General features: G+C 38.6%; 1 protein-coding gene across 4 annotated transcripts in view; it reads right to left on the bottom strand.

Annotated features, from left to right (window-relative positions):
- Positions 1–10,312: 10,312 nt before the first annotated feature.
- Positions 10,313–22,462, bottom strand: part of BTF3L4 (basic transcription factor 3 like 4) — a 30,957-nt gene continuing 18,807 nt past the window's right edge. For 3 of the 4 annotated variants that reach the window (XM_060089794.1, XM_060089793.1, XM_060089795.1), the window contains exons 4-6: positions 13,468–13,669; positions 12,544–12,603; positions 10,313–12,006 (exon numbers count right to left, since the gene is read on the bottom strand). In XM_060089794.1, coding sequence (XP_059945777.1) covers positions 11,960–12,006; positions 12,544–12,603; positions 13,468–13,669 — 309 coding nt within the window. In that variant the 3' untranslated portion in view covers positions 10,313–11,959. Of the gene's footprint in view, positions 12,007–12,543; positions 12,604–13,467; positions 13,670–14,753; positions 14,987–22,462 lie in introns of all 4 variants that reach the window. The other variant, XM_060089796.1, reaches the window with a different exon arrangement.

Here is a 22,462-nt window from a genome sequence, read left to right as displayed (position 1 = left end):
CAGTTATAGGGTGAATTGATGTCAGGTTGGCTCTTCAGTTACCAGGGAAAGCAGCAGAGGGGCACACCACCACCTTTCACTACCCCTCTGATAAGCTATCATAGTGGAGATGTTCTGATCTAAAGCAAGAACAATCCTTAGCTGGGGCCTGGGGCAAGTAGGTAGGAAGGTCAGTCATGTGAATAGGGTATTGGTGAAGCAGGCACTGGTTGAGCAGGGCATTACAGAGAACAAGAGTACAGCCATCTTGAGTGGCCTGACCACACAGGTTGGAACCTTTGATTGGAGCCCAGAGGAAGAAAGGACTGAAAGATTAAAACTGAGATATGATCAACACTGCTGCTTGGGCTCTATGACTCGACAGATCCCATGATACTTGAGCTATCTGGGAACAGAGAATGACACTGTATGAAATCTCTGGCCACCACTTGGCTCAAATATTTGGACGTTCATGCATTTCTAAATTTAATTGATTCATGTTTACTTAATATGTGCTTACCATATGCCAGGCCCTGTCCTGGACACTGAAAACACAAAGATGTAATAAAACCTATTCTCTGTTCCCAAGTAGCTCGGTCTAATTTTACTCTTACTATTTGCCTGCCATTTGACTCATCTATTTCCTCCACCCTGGCATTTGCTAGGATTCAGGTAGTAACAAAGTGGGGCCAAATGGGGAAAAACTTGAGAACAATTCTATTAACTAAAAATCGACCACAAATCGGGCCATCATGATTTGATTTGAACAAGCCACATCAGTCATGCTTTAACAATAATAACTCAATTAATGAGACCTACTGTGTATATGCCACACACTTCATATACATTTATCTTCCCCCCAAATTCTGCAAGGTGTTATCTCTCTCCATATGAGAAAACTGAGGTTTAGGAAGTTAAGGCATCTAAGACACATATGAAGTGTTAGAGCTAAGATTTGAATGTAGGGCTACTTCTGGCACCTCAAATCCTCTTTTACCACTATATCATACTACCTTCATGCTACTTCCAGTGATCCGTAATAGTCTGAAAATACCTTGATGTATTCCAATTCCTTCATTAAACATTAAATTCCTATTTGAAGCCCGCCAGTGACAACAAGCTCTTCAAAGTGGTCCTTTTTATCTATGATCAGGAGATTCTTCCACAGGAAATTCAAATGTCCTCTCTTTAGGATAATTTAGTTGCAAAGAACACTCAAGCTAGGCAGAGGGAGGTGTTTTGTTTTGTTATTTTGGCTGCGTTGGGTCTTCGTTGCTGCGCATGGGTTTTTCTCTAGTTGCTGCGAGCGGGGGCTACTCTTTGTTGTGGTGCACGGCCTTCTCATTGCGGTGGCTTCTCTTGTTGTGGGCTCTAGGCACGCGGGCTTTAGTAGTTGTGGTGCATGGGCTTAGTTGCTCTGCAGCATGTGGGATCTTCCTGGATCAGGGATTGAACCCATGTCCCCTGCATTGTCAGGTGGATTCTTAACCACTGCGCCACCAGGGAAGTCCTGAGGGAGGTGTTTTAAGAACACAAAAATCTCACTGGAAAGTTAGCAACCCAGGGACAGAAAAAGGCCAGCCAGCCATCACGGGGACAGGAATTTTGAAGCCATTTCTGAAGCTGTCATTTCTGCTTCATTCATTTTTCATTCTATATCATTCTTACCAGCTTCCATTGCTTGCTCAGGGCGTGGCATTAGTGCTCTAGCCCCATCCTACTTAGCCTTTCAGTTCAAGATTCCATTATCATCTGACTCGGTCTTTTCTTTTAGTACAAAATCCTTAGAAATAAATAGATTGACCCAGTTTAACCTATGGATTGGATCTTGGATCATGTTCTAACCTTGGTCTGACCACCTATGACTATGATGGAGTCACCCCAAAAACATGGCTGAGTTTAAGTAGGATCTGTGGATGTAAAACAACTTCAGAAGGGGTGTGAACTGGGCTTGATACACTGTGTTAACAACCTTGTTCAGAAAAACATAAAGATGAGATGAATATCCTCTTTTTCTGTGACACTTAAACAGAGTCTGTAGCAACCAGGTATGATTTTTTATTACTTGTTTGCTATTTTCTAACTTAACTAAGTACCAAGGAGGCAGAGATTGGCTCCTATCCATCTCTGACCCCTCAAAGCACATATCCTAGGGCTCTCAACACTGTGCCCTGGAACAACTTGATGCTGAGGTAAACAGTATTTGTGATGGGGTACACTTACCTACTGTTGGCTGATCTCTTAAACATAGGGTACCAAGAGGCATACTGACAGTTTGATTTTGTGTGTGTGTGGTAAAATATACACAACATAAAATTTACCATTTTAGCCACTTTTCAGTGGCATTAAGTACATTCATGTTGTGCAACCACCACCACTATCCATCTCCAGAACTTTTTCATCATCTTGAACTGAAACTCTGTACTCACTAAACAGTAACTCCCTATTTCCCCCTCCTTCCTGCGCTTAGTAACCACTGCTCTGTCTCTATGAATTTGACTATTCCAAGATACCTCACGTAAATGGAATCATACAATATTTGTATTTTTGTGTCTGGTTTATTTCATTAAGCATGTTTTCCAGGTTCACCTTTGTTTTAACACATATCAGAATTTCATTCCTTTTTAAGGCTGAATAATATTCTATTTTATATATACTAGGTCCCCTACATATGAACAAGTTTTATTCCAAGAGCTGGTCTGTAAGTCCAATTTCTTCGTAAGTCCAACGAAGTTAGCCTAGGTACCCAACTAACACAACTGGCTACATAGTGCTGTATTGTAATGGGTTTATAATACTTTTCACACAAATAATACATAAAAAACAGAAAAAATGAAGAAAACATTTTTAATCTTACAGTACAGTACCTTGAAAAGTATAGTAGTACAGTACAACAGTTGGCGTACAGGGGCTGGCATTGAGTGAACAGGCAAGAAGAGTTACTGACTGGAGGAGGGAGAGGAGGTGGGAGGTGGTAGAGCTGAAGGATTGTCAGCAATAGGACATGGAGGGCAAGCTGCAATTTCACTCACGCCTGACGCTGATGGCACAGGTTCTGGTACCTTGCTGGATTCAATTCTATCTACCTTCTTGAAAAAATGATCCAGTGATGTCTGGGTAGTAGCTCTCTTTTTCTTGTCATAGATGACATGGTAGCACTGGACTGAATTCTGAACGGCTGCTGCAACCTTCGTGCACTGTTCTTCGTTCGGTCCTATGCCTCAAAAAATAACAGTGACTCCTCAAATAAAGAAAATCCCCTTGCCATTTCCTGCATCATGACTCTCTTTGGTTCTTCAGTTACTTCTTCCTCTTGTCTCTCTTCATCCTTTCTCTGGGCCTCCAATTCCATCAGGTCTTCATTAGTAAGCTCTTTGTGTTGCACAGCAAGGAGTTCAGTGAAGTAGTCTTCTTGCAGATCTAGCTCCAGTTTCTCACTGAGGGTCACTAAGTTGCTGAAGACCTCTTTGGACTCCTCATCCACCTTCCAAATCCATGAAAATCGTGAACTGCAGGCAAATGCTCTTCCAAAGCCCATTCATGGTGACAGCTGTAACCTCACACCAAGCAAAGTCAATGTTTTTTAAGGCCTTGAAGATGGTAGTCCTTCCAAAATTGTCACAAGGTTGTTCCTGATTTGTCACAAGGTTGTTCCTGATTTGTCACTCGTCTTTACTGCCTGATGAAAAGCGTGAGGTAAATATTTCTTGAAAGTCGCTGTAACTCCCTGGTCCGTAGGTTGGATGAGCAACATAATATTTGGTGGCAGATGCACTGCTTTGATGCTGGGATGAAAGTCATCCATGAATGGGGGGTGGCCGGGAGCATTGTTGAGCAGCAAAAGAATGTTGAATGGGACATCCTTCTCCAGGCAGTATTTCTCTACCTCAGGGATAAAGTGGTGGAAAAACCAGTCCTGGAAAATGGCCTGTGTAACACAGGCTTTGGGGTTACTCTTCCACACAACAGGATGAGAGCCCTTGGCTATGTTTTTAAGGGCTCTTGGGTTCTCTGAATGATAAATTAAGAGAGGCTTCAGCTTCACATTGCCGGAAGCATTGTCACCAAACAACAGTTAGCCTATCCTTTGCTGCTTTATAGCCTGGCATCAACTTTTCCTCCTTACTGATGTAACTTTGGTCTGGCATCCTCTTCCAGTACAGCCCTGTTTCATCCACATTAAAAACCTGCTTGAGTCAATATGTGCCTTCATAAATAATTTCTCAAAGTGTTTCATGAAACTCTCGGGCAGCTACCATATCTGCACTCGCTGCCTCACCGCTTACTTTTACATTGCGAAGGTTGGCTCTAGCCTTGAACCCTTGAAACCAGCCACGGCTGGCATTAAAAGATGAGCCCTCTGATTCTTCAATGTGTTTCTTCTTCAAGTCTTCATAAAGGTTTTTGGCTTTCTCTTGAATTAGCATTAAGCTTAGTGGGACTCAGTGCTGAAGCTGATCCTGCATCCACACACTGAGAAGTTTCTCCATCTCCTCCATCACTTTTACACGTTTCTTTGATATTGTTGTCGACATCATTGGCACAGCCGACTTCACATGTTCCATGATCTTGTCCTTGTTCTTTAGAATCGTGCCAATGGTTGAACAATTCACGTTTTAAGAATGAGCAACATCTACCATATTTTCGCCTTGCTCCACTCTCACTTATTTTCACTTTTGTTTCCATTGTTATTGCTTGGCATTTCTTAGCAGTACTGGCTACATCACCACTGCTTTTACACTTGCTTCCGGACATCCTGGGCTTGAAATACTGTACTACTGTACTCTATACAGTGAAGTACACAAAAGCACAACCACTTGTGGAGGATGCACGCACATGACAAGGCATGCCAGACACATGAACTAACTTATGTGATTGGTCATGCGAATGCATGTTCGCATCTTTGAAAGTTCACCACTTGAAGGTTCATATGTAGGGGACTTACTGTATAGACATTCTGTTGATTCCTTCATCTGTTGATAGACATTTGGGTTGTTTCTACTTTTTGGTTATTGTAAATAACGCTGCTATGGGGACTTCCCTGGTGGTCCAGTGGTTAGGACTCTGAACTTCCACTGCAGGGGGCACGGGTTTGATCCCTGGTGGGGGAACTAAGATCCTGCATGCTGCATAGAGCAGCCACAGGAAAAAAAAAAAAAAAAAAAAGAAAGAAAAATTGCTGCTATGAACATGGGTGTACAAATATCTGTTTGAGTCTCTGTTTTCAGTATCTCTCTGCTTTGGGGTATATATCTAGAAGTGGAATTGCTGGACAATCTGTGTTTAATGTTTTGAGGAGCCACTATATTGTCTTCTTCAGTGGCCACACCATTTTATATTCTCACCAACAATGCATAAGCATTCCAATTTCTCCACATCCTTGCCAATATTTGTTTTTTGTTTTGTTTTTAATAGCAATCCTAATAGGTGTGGAGTGGTAGCTTATTGTGGTTTTGATTTGCATTTTCCTAATGATTAGTGATGTTGAACATCTTTTCATAGGCTTATTGTATATCTTATTTGGAGAAATATCTATTTAAGTCTTTTGCTCATTTTTCAATTAGGCTGTTTTTTGTTGAGTTGTGGTTACTTATATATTGTGTTTATTAATCCTTTATCGTATATATGATTTTCAAATATTGTCTCCCAGTCTGTGAGTTGCTTTTTCATTCTCTTGATAGTATCCTTTGATACACAAGTTTTTAATTTCGATACACTCCAATTTACCTATTTTTTTTTTTTGGCTGTGCTTTTGGTGTCATATCAAAGCAATCATTGCTAAATTCAAAGTCATGAAGCTTCCCTGTGTCTTCTTCTGAGGATTTTATAGTTTTAGTCTTATGTTTAGGTCTTTGATCCATTAATTTTTGTCTGTGGTGTAAAGTACAGGTTTAACTTTATTCTTTTGCATGTGCATATACAGTTCTTTCAACACCATTTGTTGAAAAGACCATCCTTTCCCCATCGAATGGTCTTGGTACACTTGTCAAAAATCATTTGACCATACATATAAAGGTTTATTTCTGGGGTGTCTACTCTATTTCACTGCTCTGTATGTCTGTCTTTATGCCAGTACATTGTTTTGCTTGCTGTAACTTTGTAGTAAGTATTGAAATCAGGAAATGAGTCCTCCAACTTTTTTTTCAACTGTTTTGGATATCTGGGACCCCTTAAGTTTCCATATGAATTTTAGAATGAGTTTTCTTTTTCTTTGATTTCCTTAGCATGAATACTTTGTTCTTTTTATAACTTTTTAAAAATACTGAAGTATATTTGATTTACAACATTGTGCTAGCTGTATAACATAGACTTTTTTTTCAGAGTATATTCTAAGTTATTACAAGATATTGGGTATAATTCCCTGTGCTATACAGTAAATCCTTGTTGCTTATCTATTTTATGTATAGTAGTTTGTATCTATTAATCCCATACTCCTAATTTGTCCCTCTCCCAACTCCCCTTTGGTAACCTAAGTTTGTCTTCCATGTCTGAGTCTGTTTCTGTTTTGTATATAGATTCACTTGTATTATTTTTTAGATTCCATATATGAGTGATATCATATAGTATTTATCTTTTTCTGTCTGACTTATTTCACTAGGCATAATATTCTCTAGGTCCATCCATGTTGCTGCAAATGCCAATATTTTATTCTTTTTTATGACTAATATACCATTGTATATGTATCACACCTTCTTAAGCCAAGTGATGGGCACTTGGGTTGCTTCCATGTATTGGCTATGGTAAATAGTGCTATGAACATTGGGGTACATGTATCTTTTTGAATTAGAGTCTTTATTTTTTTCCAGATATATACCCAGGAGTGGAATTGCTAGATCATATGGTAGTTATAGTTTTAGTTTTTGAAGGAAACTCCATACTGTTTTCCATAGTGGCTGCACCAATTTACATTCCCACCAACAGTTAGAATGGTTTTTTCTATTTCTGCAAAAAACTTTATTAGGGTTTTCATAGGGATTGCATTGACTCAGTAGATCTCTCTGGGTAGTATTTACATCTTAACAACATTAAGTCTTCCAATCCATGAATATGGGATGTCAGTTCATTTATATCCTAATTTCTTTTAACAATATTTTGTAGTTTTCAATGTAGAAGTCTCTTGCTTCCTTGGTAAAGTTTATTTCTAAGTATTTTATTCTTTTTGATGCTATTGTGAATGGAATTATTTTCTTAATCTACTTTTTGGATTGTTCATTGTCAGTGTATAGAAATGCAGCTGCTTTTGTGTGTTGGTTTTGTATCCTAGAGCTTTGCTGAATTCATTTATTAGTTCTACTTTTTTGTGGGCCAGTTTGATTTAAACACATTAAAAAAAAGTGTGGCTGCAGGATAAATTCATCACCAACTTGTTCAAGTGTATATTTTTCTTTGACAAGGTAACCCTAAAAGGATGCAAGATTTTGAGAACACCAGTGCCAAGATTAACATATGTAACCTAAGAATTTTTGCCCATATACCACTGTCAAAGATCTCATCCCAGGTTTGCAAAATATCCAATTATTAAGTTCATAAAACTCAACTCCTGAATATATACAAAAGTTACAAATCCTACTTGTAAAAAAACCCTCAAACTTGCTGAGTAATCCTTAAGATTTGACTTTCAGGCTAATATTGAGTGATATTTGATGAGGATATCCATCTAGAGGTCACAAAAACATAATTTTAATTTCAATAAATATTTGTTGAATGGTGTGGGGTGATGTTTAGAATTTAAACTCTGGAATCTGATAGATCTAGATTAGAATTCTGGTTCTCTCACCTGTTAGTTGTTTTGGTACTTCCCTAAATCATTTTTGCTCCACTTTAAAAGTGAGACCATAATATGTGCCCCACTGAACTGAGAGTTAAATGAGATAACTCTATTCAGTAAATGTTAGTTATTGTGATTATAAGTAGACTACACGTTGTCACTATGCTAGATATTGGGAATAAAAGATGTGTGACACACTCTCTGCCATCAAGGTTCTCACAATCTAGATGGGAAAACTATAAAGAAAATCAAGTAATCTCAATATTGTACTACAGTAAAAAATATGTGCAGAAGGATGAAAGCTTGAAACAGAGTGGTATGTTGGAGATAAATGTAAGGCTATGACACACTCAGATATGAAATTTAGGTTGTTTGGCTCCTATGTAAAGGATGGATTGGAGCAAGTGAATCATAAGCAAGCCCAGTAAGGGGGCTATGATAATCTAGGCAAACTCTGTGTGGCAGAACAATACAGACTGAACAGGAGGGTGGCAGTGTAGAATGGAGCTTTGCTGTGCCTAGAACCATAAGCTCCTTTCTGCCATTGCTTGGGAGATCACACGCTTTAATCATCTTTCATCTTCACCTTAATCATTTAGGGAGTTCTAAGGAACCCTGTTTGATTCAGGGACTATTTACAGTGGAGGAAACAGGCTCAGATAGCAAGGCCATCATTACACTAATATAGGGGCATTAGTCACATTATACTCTATGAAAATGGCAACCCCGGGACACAACAAATATGAATGGTGAACCCCCGAGTTGTGCATTACAGTAGCCCTATTGGAAAAATTATAACACAGTAGATAATGGAACTGACCTCTATCTAAAACCCTGTGCAGTTCCTACTATTCCATACTATGTGTTTTTAATTAAATTAATTAAGTAATTTTTGGCTGCATTGGTTCTTCATTGCTGTGTGTGCCCCTTCTCTAGTTGTGGCGAGTAGGGGTTACTCTTCGTTGCAGTGCACAGGCTTCAGGTTGCGGTGGCTTCTCTTGTTGCAGAGCACGGGCTCTAGGCGCATGGGCTTCAGTAGTTGCAGCACATGGGCTTCAATAGTTGCGGCACGTGGGCTCTAGGGCGTGAGGGCTTCAGTAGTTGTGGCTCACGGGCTCTAGAGCGCAGGCTCCGTAGTTGTGGCGCATAGGCTTAGCTGCTCTGTGGCATGTGGGATCTTCCCAGACTAGGGATCGAACTCATGTCCCCTGCATTGGCAGATGGATTCTTAACGACTGCACCACCAGAGAAGTCCCTATCCCACACTATGTCTTCTCATAATATTGTATTTATGGATATATAACACCCTTAGGGTTAAACACTGAATTAAAACAAAGAAACAAATCAAACACATCCCAATATGGGTTTTCAAAAAAACCTGGTAGGCTTATTAAAATTAATTTAATGGAATCCCATAAATACTAGTTACTTAACAACAAATCAAGATGCTTGATGTATTCTTAAACCATTACTTAATGGGAAAAATAAGGGTAAAACAAATATAAGGTCCCAACTACTTACTTTGGGCTTCCCCAAAACAGATAAATGAGGAGCTTTATAAAAACTGAAAGGACTATCCATAAAAATTAAGATTATCAATCAACTTTCTGTAGACATTTCTTGAATTACCCCAGAATTCTAAGGTGAATTTCCCCAGAAAATTCTTCTATAGTTATCTTGGCAATAAATACATAACCTTAGTAAAAAGTAAATATTTAGTAACTACTTCATATATTAAAAAACTATATAATTCATATTTATGCCAAGAACACTACAATTTATAGAAGTTTTATCCACATTCTTTCTTACCTATGCCTACTCACTCTGAAGGCAGGAACATTTCTTTGGGTTGAGTCAGGATCTCGATATGCTTTGTCCAGGAAAAGGGAAGGTATGAAAATATAAAACAAAAAAGAGTATTGGCTCATTGCATACAAGAGAGGCCAGCCATTAAGAGTTATTGTCAACAGGATAAAAGGAAATACTGACCAGAGCTCCTCTGGGTGAGCAGTTAAAATATGATCAAAATGTAAAAGAGGAAGAAGTATATACACACAAAGAACTTTTATGAGTATTGATAAAAAGACATTTCTGAAAAAATGATAAAATACCTCCTTGAGGATTTTCAGAAATGAGAGTCACAGAACTACAGGAGCAGAAGAAGTGTTGATTTGGAAACATCTCATTTGACTGATGATGAATTTCAAAGTCATTAGGTTAGGTAACCTGCCCAAGGTCATACAGTTAATGCCAGAGTTTGGACTAGGATCCAATTCTCCTGAATTCCACGAGTGCTTCTTCCCCCCATTTGGTATACTACCTCTTAGGTTTCCCTAACCACTTGAAGTCCCCTTAACTCTCTCTGCCCCACAATGTGCCCTTTGGGGACAGTCAGAGGAACAGCATTCTGGACTAGGTAGACCATGTAGAGCTACTGATCTAACAATGGATGAAGCATAATTTCAAAAAAAGACTAGGTTGAAATTCATTTGGGGGTGAGGAGCAGAGGGAAAATACAAAAGAAGTAAATTCTGTAGACAACAAAAAGAGAAGCACAAGAGGAAATATTATCCTCTTTTGTTATTTTATTACTGTTATTTTATTTTGTAGTTAACTCCATATATTATATAAAACATAACAGGAAAAATCAACAAATGTATAAAATAAATTGAGGTGTCTGGATGGAAAAAAATACAAGACCTTTGTCTTCGTGTCTATAGATCTCTTGATATGTTGGTCTTGCACTAGAGATATCAAATAAAGATATCTAGCTTGAAACAAAAGTTGATATGCTGCAAGGTTAAGCCATAGTTTGATGATGGGCCATGATAGACTTTCTAAATCTTATCCTTAAATATTGGCTATAACAAATGCTGATATAACAAAGTGCAAGCTTTTATCATAAGACGGCAAGAGGGAAGCATCAATGAATGAATGCAACTTACTTCCAAGTCCTCTGAAAGGAGGTGAAAAAATAAATACTGTGTTTTACCAGTGTTCCCCCAAAGCATTACTCTAAGCATGCAGGAGGATGCTATGAGCAGCTACAATAGTAAGATCCAATCCAGAGGTAGGTTCAAGGCCAAGAGTAGAGGAGTGGTTGAAGAAATCCTCCTAGGGCCAGTACCATTTCATAGAATGCCCATTTGTGCTGGGGAATGAGTCTATGGCCCATTTTTTCTGATTCAAAAGGACATTCCCAATTTCAACCTTGCTGAAAAAGAGGCATTTTTGCACCTGCTACTAAGAACAGCTAGGATACAGGATAAGGCTGGCATAAAATTATTTAGCAAGCACATGCTAGCTATTCCAGTTTGAAATCTACCAAACTGTAAAATCAAAGGAATAAGAAGTTCAAGATGGAGCTGTTGTTCCTCAAGATGTGGGAACAATCTTAGGAAAAGAGGGATTAGGCACTCGATTAACTCTATATGGAGAACATCCTTCTCAGGCTAGATGGAAGATGAGGAAGAGCATTACTAAAGGCTAACCAGGCCATTTCGAGACCAAAAGGGGAGAAAACAAGGCATTTAGGACAAAATCTAGTAGAAGAAATTCCTCTGGGTCGAACTAGGTAAGTGAATCTAAGGCAACTGCACCAAAGATATGCTACCCATTATGCCAGCATGAAGCTGGTGACAAAATATCTCAAGACATTTTAAACCCAGAAAAATGTATGAGAAATATGTTAACGAAGCAAATTAAAACCAAACCTCCAAGGGTAAAATCTCCTCAGATTTGAAATCCAAGATACTCACTTTTCATTAATTCTGTGCATCATTAGAAAAAATTAAAAGTAACAAATGTAAAGATTTGTTTTATTTCTACTGGGGTAAGGAGGAGGATAAATAAAACTGTTTTCCAATTTGCTCTCCACTGTATACACACATACCCACACGCATACATACACATACACACACTAAAAATACCCCAACAAAAAACAAAACAAAAAAACCAAGAATCAAAACCCAAAACACCCTCAAACTGCACCAACACTTCGTATTTTGACCAAAAGAATAGATCCTGGGAGGAAGTGCAAAATGCAAAATCAAATGATCGAAAAATGCTGAACAAACAGCATTATTAATATACAAAATATTTATATTACTGAACTAGTAACAGCTGATGTTCTCCGTGTCTGTAAAACTTTGGAACCACATAGCTGATTTGTTAAATCTAGTCCATGCCAGCTTCCAAAAACCAGAAAAATTTTTAGTTAGCTTCATTCTTTGATGCCTCATCAAAATTTTCTACGAGATCTGAAAAAAAAAGTAAATAAGTTAAAGATACAAAAAAAGACAAAGAGGTAAATGCAATTCCTAACTTCTAGCCTAACAAAAACAGAATTGTTGCTACTAGAATTAGCCTGAAAACATGTAAGAGGCAGAAATGAATTGGTGGCATTTCACTAATAGTGCTTCATTTATCTGCTTAAAACAGAAACCCTAAGGAAATGTTAGTCTTCTTTTGCCTATGCCAACTACTAAGGTGACTAGCATTTTCATATGTCAATCATAATTCCTACGGAAGTGTTGTAACAATAACTATGCAAATTTATAATCACAATGATCCCAATTTAATAAAGGCAGATTCCAATTTAATAAATGCAGCAGAGCTTTGTGTGACAATTTCTAAGCTCTGAACGGGAGGGCTTTTATCCTGTTTCATTAGATCGTATGCACATCGTTGTGAATTCACAAGCTCACCATTAACAAAAAACTGAAAAATGATCATGCAATGAATTAAATGAGATAAACAGGATGCTAAAAATCTTAAAACTAAAAAATGTCACCTACCTGGAACATCATCATCCTCCTCATCAATGTCTTCTGGTTTTGGTGTTTTGCTATCCAACACTACAAAAAGTTTATTTTAAAATTAGCCATTGAGAACAAAGACCTTTACCAAACACTTGTAATGTTTATCCTTTTTTCCTATCTACATAGTTCTAGAAACAAATCTTACATAGTTGTTCAGAAAAAGCTAAATATTGCCTAATCTAAATGCCATATTTTATTTGATACTAAAATTAATAAAAGTTTAACTTCATTAGATATACACTAAATACGGTTGGCAATTACAATGGGTAGTGAAGGTAAAACTTACATGCAAAATGGAATAATTTAGGTGAGTTTAAATAAGGACATTATAGTTAATTAACTCTCCAAATTCCATATTCTCCAAATAAAAAATCAACATTCAAGATTTTTTCCATCTCTTTTGGTGTAAAACTATCTAGCTTTGTAGTATTGGCACTGAACTAATAGGCTCTGATTTTTTAGGGATGACAAGACACATTTGAAATCAGAACTACCTTGGACACTCAGAACTTATGGTTGCTGCATCTATAGCACAATCAACAATATTAAATGAAAATATAGTTCTGTGATAACACTATCTTTTTCTTGTCATTAGTCAGAAGTGAATACCAAATCAACTGTTTATAAAATGTGGCCTGCAGATCCTGGCACTTTCCTTTTAGGTAATTACCTCCCAACACCCTATATTACTACCAAAATGTATCTGAATATTCTACATGCTACACTGCATAATTATTAAAGGAACAAACTCAAAAATGTATGAAGCATACAAGTAATATTACAAAAAGTAAAATTTATGTACAGGTAAATCCTTCTAGCATAAAATGGACACACCTTTTAAATCATTAGGTTCTTTAAGTAAGGTGAGGAGGGAAAGAGGTATTAAATTGAAATACCTACCTTGTCGAGGGAACTGTTCAGCTAACTTCCTAAGACTTGTTAAGCTGTCAGCACCAAGCTGACTTAATATTCCAGGAAGCATTTCTGTGATTGGTTTGGCTTCAGCATGGCCAGTAATTGCAAAGGTGTTAGCAGAAAGGGAAGCTTGGACTTTGGGATTGTTGAAATGAATAACTGTCCCATCATCTTTAATCATGTTCACCTGTGTAATCACAGAAAAAAATGTATTTCACATATTTGGTACAACTTTAAAAATGTTTTAAAAAACATTTTATCCAATTACTGTTTTTTACTTGGTAGTTAGTTATGCAATCCCAATGTAGTAATTATGTAAGCCGTGGATTTGGGTGGAAAAAAACCCTAGTGACAAAGTAAAATAATGTACATGGCATAAATTACTAGGATGGTCAAGAAATAGTCATTTTATTATAGAATCTAAATTTATTATTATTATTATTATTACTGGCCATGCCACACGACTTGTGGGATCTTAGGTCCCCGACCAGGGATCAAACCTAGGCACATGGCAGTGAAAGCGCTGAGTCCTAACCACTGGACCAGGGAATTCCCTAGAATCTAGATTTTAAATTCAAAGATTTCTACTGCGAGGAAGAAGTTCATGCCCACATTTTTAAAAAATGGAGTTATCAGCCACGAATTGGCTTCATAATGAAATTACCCATTATCTTACTCAATTTATACTAGCAAACTAAATTAATAGATACTATTGTATCTGTACAACAGTCAGCATCATACTTATGGGACAGGTTTTAAGGGGGTAATAGTGTATGGTAAAAATAACCACTGAAAACCCATAAAGAACACTCAGAAATTTAATCAATCAGGTGTTTCACTCCTTTGAATACTTAGTAAATTTACAAAAGTTTCAACTTGTTCTCTTCATGTCTTTCTTTGTAGAGGATTTTGTCACTTTCTCTGATTTTTTAAGTGTAGCTTCTCAACAACCTTCAAAAACCCTTGTAAATGACAAGGAAGTTCTCCCACCCAGTTGCCTGGCCATCTGAACATTTATCAATTACTAGGAGACCTTTAAAACCATCCTCACATTCTCTCTATAGCTTTCACCAATATGAACTGACTGTTTCAGATTTAATTTCATTCACTGCCTGGGACTCACTGAAAAGGAAGGCTGAATGTGCATGCACTATGTAAAATGTTATTTTTCTCTCTCACTCTTTGTGTTTTAGTAGAGTTGTATTTGCATATAAGTTAAATGTGTAAATAATGTGATTCCACTATGTAGTTGATTTCACTGGGTAAGTTACCTTGGTGGTAACATGCTTATTATATAAAAAGGTTACGAAAGTTAACTCTTGGCTACTTTAGAAGCATTTCATGATCCATCCAAAAACTGCCCTTGTCACAATCAAGCAGAGATGCTGAGTGTTCTCCATGGTCAGTGCAAGTGGGTTTTTCTTCCTCAGAGGTGATCACCACCACTGATAGACAGCACCAGAAAGGAAGGGGAAGAAAGGGGCTTCTAAATTTCAGGCAAGACCTGGAACACAGAGAAAATAAAGGCAAGTCCCCTAGAAAATTGTAACTAAACCCCACAAATATTACACAGAGTAAGCATTCAATCTAGCTGTCCTGAACAAAAATCATCACAAGTTAAAAATAACTTATATTAACTTTAGAAAAAGATAAACTATGTACTTCTGAAGATAATTACTGTTTAAGTAGAAAAGTTAAATGGAAAAATGGCTGAAAATATAGGAGAGGAATGGCTTGAGAAGGCAGTGGCCTAGTAGATATGAAATGGGATGCTGCTCTGGATCTATCCTAGAATCACATAATTTTAGTATGGGAAAAGAATAAATATATGGTAGGACTATATTTTCCAAATCAAGGCCAAATCACTTAATTTAATAAAGGATTTCTACAATACTTCCAGGTGTGAAAAGAGCCTCAAACATTGTAATATGAGACATTTTTTATTTACAAACATTGAAGTCACAAGAGATTTGAAATAAATATTGTTCAAAAAAAGTCAGGCCATATATTTGTTGAATTTAGAGGTCTTCTAGTTCAAATCTCTTGTTAAAGAAATAAATACTAAAGACAAGAGCTCTTGGTTTTGGTTAAGCAACATACCCAAGGACAAATAGCTGGTTATGTGCAAACCCAGAACTTGAACCTGGATTTCCCAACTTTGTTTAATTTCCTTCCTATGATGTCATTCTCATTCTTAAAACACTTATTTGTCTATAAAAATTCAATTCTGTGGCATCATAAAAGCTTGTCAGAGAAATATTTATCTCAGAATGTAAGCTAAATAACAGCTGATATATGGATAATATATATCTTACTGGCAGCAAAGTAAGAGGCTAACATGGGGCAAAAAACAATAAATAAATTCATGAATTTTCCTTCTGTTCAACCTTCTTTTCCAAGGCTAAATGTTAAGTCATATTTTACAGCCTGATGTAGGTCTTTGTAGTTTAAAATATGTTGTTTGAGTTTAGTGTGAAAAGCAATATGAATGCCATCCCAGACTGTGAAATACAAATAAATTTATTAATGGTTGTTTTAAATGGGGTTGCATAAAAGATGTAGCTTCATGAACAGAAAGGTCCAGAAACGGGTGGAGAGTTTAGTTTTAGAATAGAGAGAATGAAATACTAGAAGTTAAAAAGGCCAGAATATTTTATTTCTATCTAACATTCCTTCCCCTCTACTGAGCAAATGACATGGTTATATAAGGCTCCTAGATAAGGCTATTAGAACTATCAAAGGATTAACTGTTGGGCTGAGCAAGATCAGTTAGACACTTCCCAACTCTTTTAGAGGCAAAAGGAGGGATAAGGAATTTGTTAAATTCACAAAGCAAATTGTATGCATTTCATATGAAGACTTCACTTCCCCCAGTGATTTTACTGCTGTTTGGTCTACGTAAATCATACAATCTATATACAGTATAATAACAAGAAGCAGACAAATAAAGACTATTAAACTAGCTACTACAACAGCACTCAGGTCCCCTTTTCAATCGATCAAGCATCCCGTTTATGTCAGTGTTTTTTCCACTTAACAGGTAGCTGAGGTAAAGAATGCTACTTGAGTTATGGAGGAAGAGGCATTAAAAAAATTTTTTTTTTAATTTTTAATTTTTGGCTGCGTTGGGTCTTCATTGCCACGTGAGCTTTCTCTAGTTGCGGCAAGCAGGAGCTACTCTTCGTTGCAGAGCACGGGCTCTAGGCACGTGGGTTTCAGTAGCTGTGGCTCAAGGGCTCTAGACTCAGGCTCAGTAGTTGTGGCACACAGGATTAGTTGCTCCGCGGCATGTGGGATCTTCCTGGCCCAGGGCTCGAACCCGTATCCCCTGCATTGGCAGTCAGATTCTTAACCACTGTGCCACCAGGGAAGTCCCGAAGAGGCATTTTTTTTGACCCCAGTCCAAAATTCCAGATGCCCTTGATCTTATTTTTTGCTCTAATTAATACTGACATGTCTTGTAGTTACCAGAAGATACTTTGTCCTCTCATGCATAGTGCACTTACATATGCTGTTTTCACTGTTTAGAAGAACTCTTTCCTGCTTCTCCACATTGTAAGTTCCCATTTATCCAAGACTTGGGTCAGATGCTTCTTTCTCTGTGAAAACTTAAGGTGGTTTATTCACCTTCTGCACTTCATGGAAACTGATATTATATAGAATTATCTTGTAGTATAATTGTGTTTGTAATCTTTAACCTTACTAGAAGGTGAGCTCCTTGAGATCAGAGGCCATTGCCTTACGAGATACAGTATCCCCCCAATTGTCAGTACCTAAGTCACTCAAATTTGCTGAATGGACACCTCCTATAAAAGTTATTCTAAAATCATGGATGCTGTCAGATCTCACTTCCCCAAATGCTAGATGAGGGGTCATATTAAGGTTTAGAAATAGCACCAGTAGTGCCCCCAATGAAGACACCCAGAACCTCCTGGGCTGTATTTTTCGCCTTTTCCTATTGTTCTGCCCTTTCAGAATCAGCCCAACTGCTCTATAGAATTGAGGGCTATTTTAAGTCATTCTGGGCAACTGCTGGGTGGCCCAATTACGCTACTATCAAAACCTTAACGACCCCTGTCCTTGCTGGTCTTTGAGTAGGGCACATATATTAACTATAGCAGCCTTCTAGCTGGTAAATCTGATGCTCGCTTTATTCCTACATAGCAATAAGTTTTCATGGCTATAAGGAGGCTTACAAAGTTATGATTGACTCCACAGCTCTTGCCGGTAATTAACTGCCCTCTCAGTTCAGAGAGGGGGTTTAAATTCTTATGCTATGTAATTTTTTTTCTTTCTTTCCAGGTCCCCACTAGGCCAGTTAGCTGCAGTTCATAATTGACAGTTGTCTTAAAATCAAGTTTTATTGCTACTCCTTCCTGTATGTAGTGGCACTTAAATGTTTATTAGGAAATTAATCTTTTATTGCCTTCCTGCTGTATTTTAATGGGGTGAAATAACAGATATTTTAAGAATAAGACACGTAAGTGTCTGGATTGTGTAAGGCTAAGGGATGTCAAATTTTGAGGATTATGGCCTTTGCACACATTCCCATAAGTCAGTATCTTTCACATTCAATCCTCGTAAATAAGCTCAGCACCTGCTTATACCTAAAGGCTAGTATGAAGCATAACCTATTATTACTGATATGAGTGAAAACTAACAGACATCATTAGAGTATATGATATGCTGGGATCATTTTCTCTTATGCTCTGGTGGCAGGAGTCTGATGAGATGGATTCTCTGTAGCTATGCTGTAGATAGCATAAAATGGCATGTCCTTTCTGAAAATCAATTTGGCAATATGGATGAAGAGTTCTAAAAATGTTCATGATCTTTCAGTCAGCAACTGTATTTCCAAGAATCTGTCTTAAGGAACTTGGAGATGAAGATAAATACTTATGTATATAAAAGTCCAACATGTGAGTCTGCTATCAAAGCATTATAACGCATAATAAATAAAGAAATGTTAAATTATGGTATGTTCATATATTGGAATACATGTAGACATTTAGACTGACAATTAAGAAGAGTTTTTTAATGACATGAAACAATTTTTATAATATAATACTATTTGGAAAAGGAAGGATTCCAAATTGTACATCTAACTGTAGTCTCAGATATATTAAATATATATGCATATAAAGATAGGAAAGAAATATAAGACTAATAGTAGTTATTTCTGGGTAGTGGAGTTATGACTGAATGCTAATATCTTTTTCATATTTTCTGCATACCCTTAACTATCTATGATGACAATGTATTTTTATAGGGGGGGTGGAAGCCATTTTAAAAACAAAAGATGTTTATCAATAAACAAATGGATAAAATGTGGTATTACCCATAGAATGGAATATTAGTCAGCTATAAAAGGAGTGAAGTTCTGATACATGCTAAACATGGATGAACCTTGAAAACATGCTAAGTGAAGTAAGCCAGACATGAAAGGACAACTATTACATGATTCCACTTACATGAAATGTCTACAACAGGCAAATCCACAGAGACAGAAAGTAGGTTAGAGACTATCAGAGGCTGGGGGAAAGGGGAATGGGGAGTTATTCCTTAATGGGTACAGAGTTTCTATTTGGGATGATGAAAAATTTGGAAATAGATAATGGTGATGGTTGCATAACACTGTGAGTGTAATTAATGCCACTGAATTGTACACTTAAAATTGGTTAAAATGGGAATCTAATTCTGGAGCTCTCTGGTGGATCAATGAGTCTGAACTTTTAAAAGCAACCTATATGGTTCTGAGAAAAAGTGGTTCCAAGACCAATTTTGAGAACTATTAATGGAGCAAATAAAGAATGTTAGTGACAAAATTTTGAGGAAATAATAGTTTTAGTGGGATGGAAAACTAAAGGAGACAGCAAAGGAAATAACGATACAATGAAGTAGGAGAAAGGACAAGAAGCAAAGCATAGAATTTTAAGGAAAGTCTTGGCAAATGCTGCAGAGTATCAGTGAAATGATGATGGAGAGGAAGCAGAATAACAGGTGAAATCATCTCTAGAAGAAAGAAGGGGAGGGACTTCCCTGGTGGTCCAGTGGTAAAGAATCTGCCTTCCAACACAGGGGACATGGGTTCGATCCCTGGTTGGGGAACTAAGATTCCACATGCCACGGGCAACTAAGCCCACATGCCACAACTATGGAGCCTGTGTGCCACAAACTACAGAGCCCACGTGCTCTGGAGCCCATGCGCCACAACTATAGAGTCCACACACCACAACTAGAGAGAGAAAACCCACACACTACAACTAGAGAGAAGCCCGTGAGCCACAATGAAGAACCCATGTGCCGCAACGAAAGATCCCGTGTGCCGCAATGAAGATCCCACATGCCGCAACAAAGACCCGATGCATCCAAAAATAAAAGACAAATAAATAAATATTAAAAAAAGAGAATTCTCTAGGAAAAGAAAGAAGGGGAAATCAAGAACTAAGAGAGGCCAAGATGGCGGAGTAGAAAGACCCCCTAAGCTCATCTCCTCTCACAAGCAACATCACAACTAACTACAGAACCATTGATAAAAAAGACTGGAACCCACCAGAAAGATCTTCTGTAACTAAAGACATAAAGAAGGAACTACAACGAGACGTGTAGGAGGGGCACACTTGAGATATAATCAAATCCCATACCTCCTGAGTGGGCGACTTGAGAGTAATTATATTATAGAGGTTCTCCTACAGGAGTGAGAGTTCTGAGCCCCACATTGGGCCCCCCGAAGAGCCCCTACACCATTTGGCTTTGAAGGCCAGCAGGGCTTTATTGCAGGAGCTCCACAGGATTGGGGGGAACAGAGACTTCACTCTTAAAAGGTGCACACAAAATCTCATGTGCATCAGGACTAAGGGCAAAAGCAGTAATCTGATAGGCGGCTGGGTCAGACCAACCTGCTGGTCTGAGATAGTCTCCTGGGTAGGCGGGGTAGGGGTTGGGGAGCAGCTATGCCTCACCCTGGGGACACAGACACTGGTAGTGGGCATATCAGGGAGCATTCATCTGCATGAGCTCTCCTGGAGGCTGACATCTTGGCACCAAGACCTGGCCCCACCCAACAGCCTGCAGGCTCCAGGGCTGGGAGGCCTCAGGCCAAACAACTAACCAGGCATGAACACAGCCCCATCCACCAGCAGACACGCTGCCTAAAGACTTCCTAAGCCCACAGCCACCTCTAGACATGTCCCTGCCCACCAGAGGGCCAAGACCCCACTCCACACACAAGTGGGCAGGCACTGGCCCCTCCCACCAGGGAGCCTGCATAAGTCTCTAGACCAGCCTCGCCCACCTGGGGGCAGACACCAGAAGCAAGAACACTACAATTCTGCAGCCTGCAGACCAAGTCTGCAAACACAGGCCAGATACTACCCTGGGACCAGCTGGCCTCTGGCCCTTGGGTGATGAGAGGTGAGTGCACTGCTGGGACGCACATGACATCTCCTACAGAGGGCCACTTCTCCAAGGTCCAGAAACATAATTAACCTACTACATACATAAAAACACAAATAGCAATTTAGATAAAATGAGACATCAGAGGAATATGTTTCAGACAATGAAGAACTGATGTAAAATTCCAGAAGAACTAAGCAACGTAAAATCCCAGAAGAACTAAGTGACGTGGAGATAAGCAATCTACCCCAAAAAAGAGTTCAGAGTAATGGTTGTAAAAATGATCAAAGAACTCAGGAGAGAAGGGATGCACAGAGCGAGAAATGAGACGTTTTTAATAAAGAATTAGAAAATATAAAGAACCACCAAAGAGAATCGAAGAATACAATTACTGAAATGAAAAATACACTAGAAGAAATCAATAGCAGACTAAATGAGGCAGAAGAATGGATCAGTGAGTTGGAAGACAGACTAATGGAAATCACTGCCATTGAACAGAAAAAAGAATGAGAAGAAATGAAGACAGTTTAAGAGATCTCTGGGACAACATCAAGTACACTAATAATAAGATTATAGGGGTCCCAGAAGGAGAAGAGAGAAAGAAAGGTCCTGACAAAATATTTGAAGAGATAATAGCTGAAAACTTCCCTAACCTGGGAAAGGAAAGTCACCTGAGTCCAGGAAGTGCAGACAGTCCCATACAGGATTAACCAGAGAGGAACAGACTAAGACATATTGTAATCAAAATGACAAAAATTAAAGATGAAGAGAGAGTATTAAAAGCAACAAGAGGGAACTCCCTGGTGGCGCAGTGGTTAAGAATCCGCCCACCAATGCAGGGGACATGGGTTTGAGCCCTGTTCTGGGAAGATCCTACATGTCACAGAGCAACTAAGCCCGTGTGCCACAACTACTGAGGCTGCACTCTAGAGCCCATGAGCCACAACTACTGAAGCCTGCGTGCCTAGAGCCTGTGCTCCACAGGAGAAGCCACCACACTGAGAAGCCCGCACCACAACGAAGAGTAGCCCCTGCTCACTGTGACTAGAGAAAGCCCGCGGGCAGCAACAAAGACCCAACACAGCCAAAAATAAATAAATAAATAAATTTATATATATATAAAAAAAGCAACAAGAGAATAGCATCAAATAACATACGAGGGAACTCCCATAAGGCTATCAGCTGAACTTTCAGGAGAAACTCTGCATGCCAGAAGGGAGAGATGATATACTCAAAACGATGAAAGACAAAAACCTACAAGCAAGAATACTCTACTCAGCAAGGCTCTCGAGGTTCAGATGTGATGGGGAACTCAAAAGCTTTACAGACAAGCAAAAGCTAAAAGAATTCAGCATCACAAAACCAGCCTTAAAACAAACGTTGAAGGAACTTCTCTAGGCAGAGAAGAAAAGGTCACACCTAGAAACAAGAAAATTACAAAATGGATGGGCCTCCCTGGTGGCGCAGTGGTTAAGAGTCCGCCTGCCGATGCAGGGGATACGGGTTCGTGCCCCGGTCTGGGAGGATCCCACATGCCGCGGAGCGGCTGGGCCCGTGAGCCATGGCCGCTGGGCCTGCGCATCCG

Source organism: Mesoplodon densirostris, chromosome 2, assembly GCF_025265405.1.
Source record: "Mesoplodon densirostris isolate mMesDen1 chromosome 2, mMesDen1 primary haplotype, whole genome shotgun sequence".
Classification (NCBI taxonomy): Eukaryota; Metazoa; Chordata; class Mammalia; order Artiodactyla; family Ziphiidae; genus Mesoplodon; species Mesoplodon densirostris.
Note: the sequence above shows the minus strand (reverse complement) of the source record. Positions and strands in the feature narration are given on the sequence as shown.